Raw genomic sequence first — 2,867 nt, 5'->3', positions numbered from 1 at the left:
CTCTCTCTCTCTCTCTCTCTCTCTCTCTCTCTCTCTCTCTCTCGCTCTCATTCAGCTCAGCTCCAACAATGAACTGTTCCAATTATACACTTATTTTCACATAGCTATGAGAAGCATTATACATGGACGCGCATGCAGTTGCCGTACTTTACTAGGTACACTAGAGGCGGTTTAGCCAATCACAACACACTGGGCTAGCTAACCAATCAGAGCCCATCGCCTATTTCTGAGGGCGGGACTTTAAAAAAACAGGAAAAGATCAGCCCATTTCTCAGAGAAGGGACAGAGTTGTGTGGCATAAAGGCAAATTATGTGAAAAATAATGTTTTTTTTTTTAAAGAAGCATTAACACATGTTAGGCTGCACCCCATAAACACAATCAAGCCTAGAAAAAAAAAACAGTGAACCACCCCTTTAAACCATGCAAGTGAAAGAGAACTCAATTCAGTTCTCGCATGCTCTCTGAGAGACTCTTGCTGCGCGCTCACACCCAAAGCGCGACGCGCACATAAAGCCACCTCTGAAACAGCGCGCAACTACAGAATTGAGTAATTTTTTGTGCCTTATTGCACATTATTGCCAACTGAATGCAAAATTATGTCAGAATGCCCATCTTGGCAAGTATTCCTGTAAACACAGACGTTTTTTATTAAACATGGTCGGTATATATGTAAACAGTTGTGTAACAGTGTAGTAGATCTGTGCATGAGGTCTTAAAGAGACAGCAGCCTAAAGCCTAAAGTATACTTTGCCCGTCTGCTTTCCGCGACAGCCCACATGGCGCACTTTTCGTCATCAGAAGTGCCCGCGGACAATTTCTGTAGTATTTCTGTACCTGAATATTACTGTTAGACCTACCTGAAAAACTGTAAATGTAAAAATATGTCTAAAAAATACCCCAACTCCCCCCTCAAATTAAAAATATCCCCCCATAAAAAATAGTCACCTAAGGGGAATTCCCCCCATTTTCCAAAACAAAATTCAGGCCCTGCTCTCAAGTTGTTCCAAACTTGTACGAGTTTTTTTCTTCTTCTGCTGAACACTAAAGAAGATATTTTGAAGAACATTGGTAACCAAACAGTTTCTGGTCCCGATTGACTTCCATAGTATTCATAGTAGTCAGTGGGGATCATGTTACCCACGTTTTTTTCTTCTTTTGTATGAGTGACAGATTTTTAATTTTTTGGTGAACTATCCCTTTAGTATTTAAAAAAAAATTATTAATGATAATTAAACTTTAAAAAAAAAATGTTTTTATATTATTATAAGTTTCTCCACTAGCATGAAGTTTATGATGTATACCTCTGGTTGTGATGTTCTTATCTTTTATCTCGCTTTCTAGGTTCCGATACTCCGAGGATGACGTGGTGGCGTATGTTGTACAGATACTTCAGGGTCTGGAATACCTGCACAGCCGGAGAATCCTGCATCTGGATATCAAACCAGACAATATCATTGTAACTTACATGAATGTGGTTAAGATAATTGATTTTGGTAGTGCACACACCTTCAATCCACTGTTCCTGAAGCAGTTCTCCCCACCCATTGGAACACTGGATTACATGTGTAAGACAATTTTTCAAATATTGTTTCATATATTTTAACATTTTCTTGCTAATCTAAAAATTCTCAAGAGCTTTTTAAGTAAAACATGGAATTTTAGTTCTTTGTTATATTCCTATTCCTTCTCGTTTAGTATTTTAATTATGCATTTATTGTAAGTAATTGTGCATTTCTTCACACTTCCTCATATGTTTTAATCTCTGCTGATTACTGAAAGCTCCTGAGATGTTGAAAGGAGATGTGGTGGGTCCACCGGCTGACATCTGGAGCGTTGGCATATTGACTTATATCATGTGAGTGTTGTCCACTGCAGCTCTGTCTTTGAAAGGAAATGGGGTCTGTTTTGATTTCATGTTGACTTTTAATGTCCAGTTTTCTATCTTATGTCAGCGGTAGTATTTGAATTGTTACGATTTATGTTTTGTCTCTTGCATTTTGTCTTGACATTCCAGAAGCTCTCTGGAGCTTGTGAGCTGTCAGTGCCTGTGATTATGTTTGACATGAATTCTATTCTAGTAAGTAACACGAAGCTTTTGTCATGCCGTACACCATTCAGGCTCAGCGGGAGACTGCCGTTTACTGAGAATGACCCTGCTGAGACAGAGGCCAGAATTCAGGCAGCCAAGTTTGACCTTAGTAAGCTCTACCAAAATGTGTCCCAAAGTGCCTCTCTGTTCCTCAAGAAGATCCTGTGCAGCTACCCTTGGTGAGTTAAAAAAAATAGTGCTTTAAAAAATATTCATCTGGGTAAATCTCAAGAAACCTGTCAAGGCACCTGTCATGTCTGGGTCACATTCCATCCAAAATTGAAAGGAAGGCATTTTATTTTACATAGTGAAAATAACCTTTTTTAAAGAGAACGGTTTTTGTTTTTTTTCTAATGAGCATAGTAAAAAAAAAAATCAGATTTTCATTATAGTAATGCACAAAAATATATATTATTTACATTTTAAATTATTTATACCCCATAGTAGAGTTGGTCATACATTTTTATACTGATATCTGTTTTTATTGAATAAAGTGAAAAATTATTCAAGTTTGAATAAGTTTGATTATTGTGGTCATTCAATATGTTTTAATATTATAAATATATTTATACATGCATCGTAGTAGTGTTGGTTATACTATATTATACTGATTTGAATTAAAACAAACATTATACCACCATAGTTTTATTGAAAAAAGTGAAAAATAATCTATAATTGCAAGTGAGGATCTAATCAGAATCATGATTAAGAATTATGGTGGTTTTTAAATCACTTTAAGATTTTATATACTTTGTGTGTATATATATATATATATAT

The 2,867-nt window shown here is 36.1% G+C and overlaps 1 protein-coding gene across 3 annotated transcripts in view; it reads left to right on the top strand.

Annotated features, from left to right (window-relative positions):
• Nucleotides 1–2,867, top strand: part of LOC107584149 (striated muscle enriched protein kinase) — a 62,309-nt gene that overhangs the window by 58,664 nt on the left and 778 nt on the right. For all 3 annotated transcript variants that reach the window (XM_016270628.1, XM_016270627.1, XM_016270626.1), the window contains 3 exons: nucleotides 1,343–1,566; nucleotides 1,781–1,856; nucleotides 2,120–2,269. In XM_016270628.1, coding sequence (XP_016126114.1) covers nucleotides 1,343–1,566; nucleotides 1,781–1,856; nucleotides 2,120–2,269 — 450 coding nt within the window. The remainder of the gene's footprint in view (nucleotides 1–1,342; nucleotides 1,567–1,780; nucleotides 1,857–2,119; nucleotides 2,270–2,867) is intronic.

This window comes from Sinocyclocheilus grahami, unplaced genomic scaffold, assembly GCF_001515645.1.
Source record: "Sinocyclocheilus grahami isolate Dianchi unplaced genomic scaffold, SAMN03320097.WGS_v1.1 scaffold57.1, whole genome shotgun sequence".
Lineage (NCBI taxonomy): Eukaryota > Metazoa > Chordata > Actinopteri > Cypriniformes > Cyprinidae > Sinocyclocheilus > Sinocyclocheilus grahami.
Note: the sequence above shows the minus strand (reverse complement) of the source record. Positions and strands in the feature narration are given on the sequence as shown.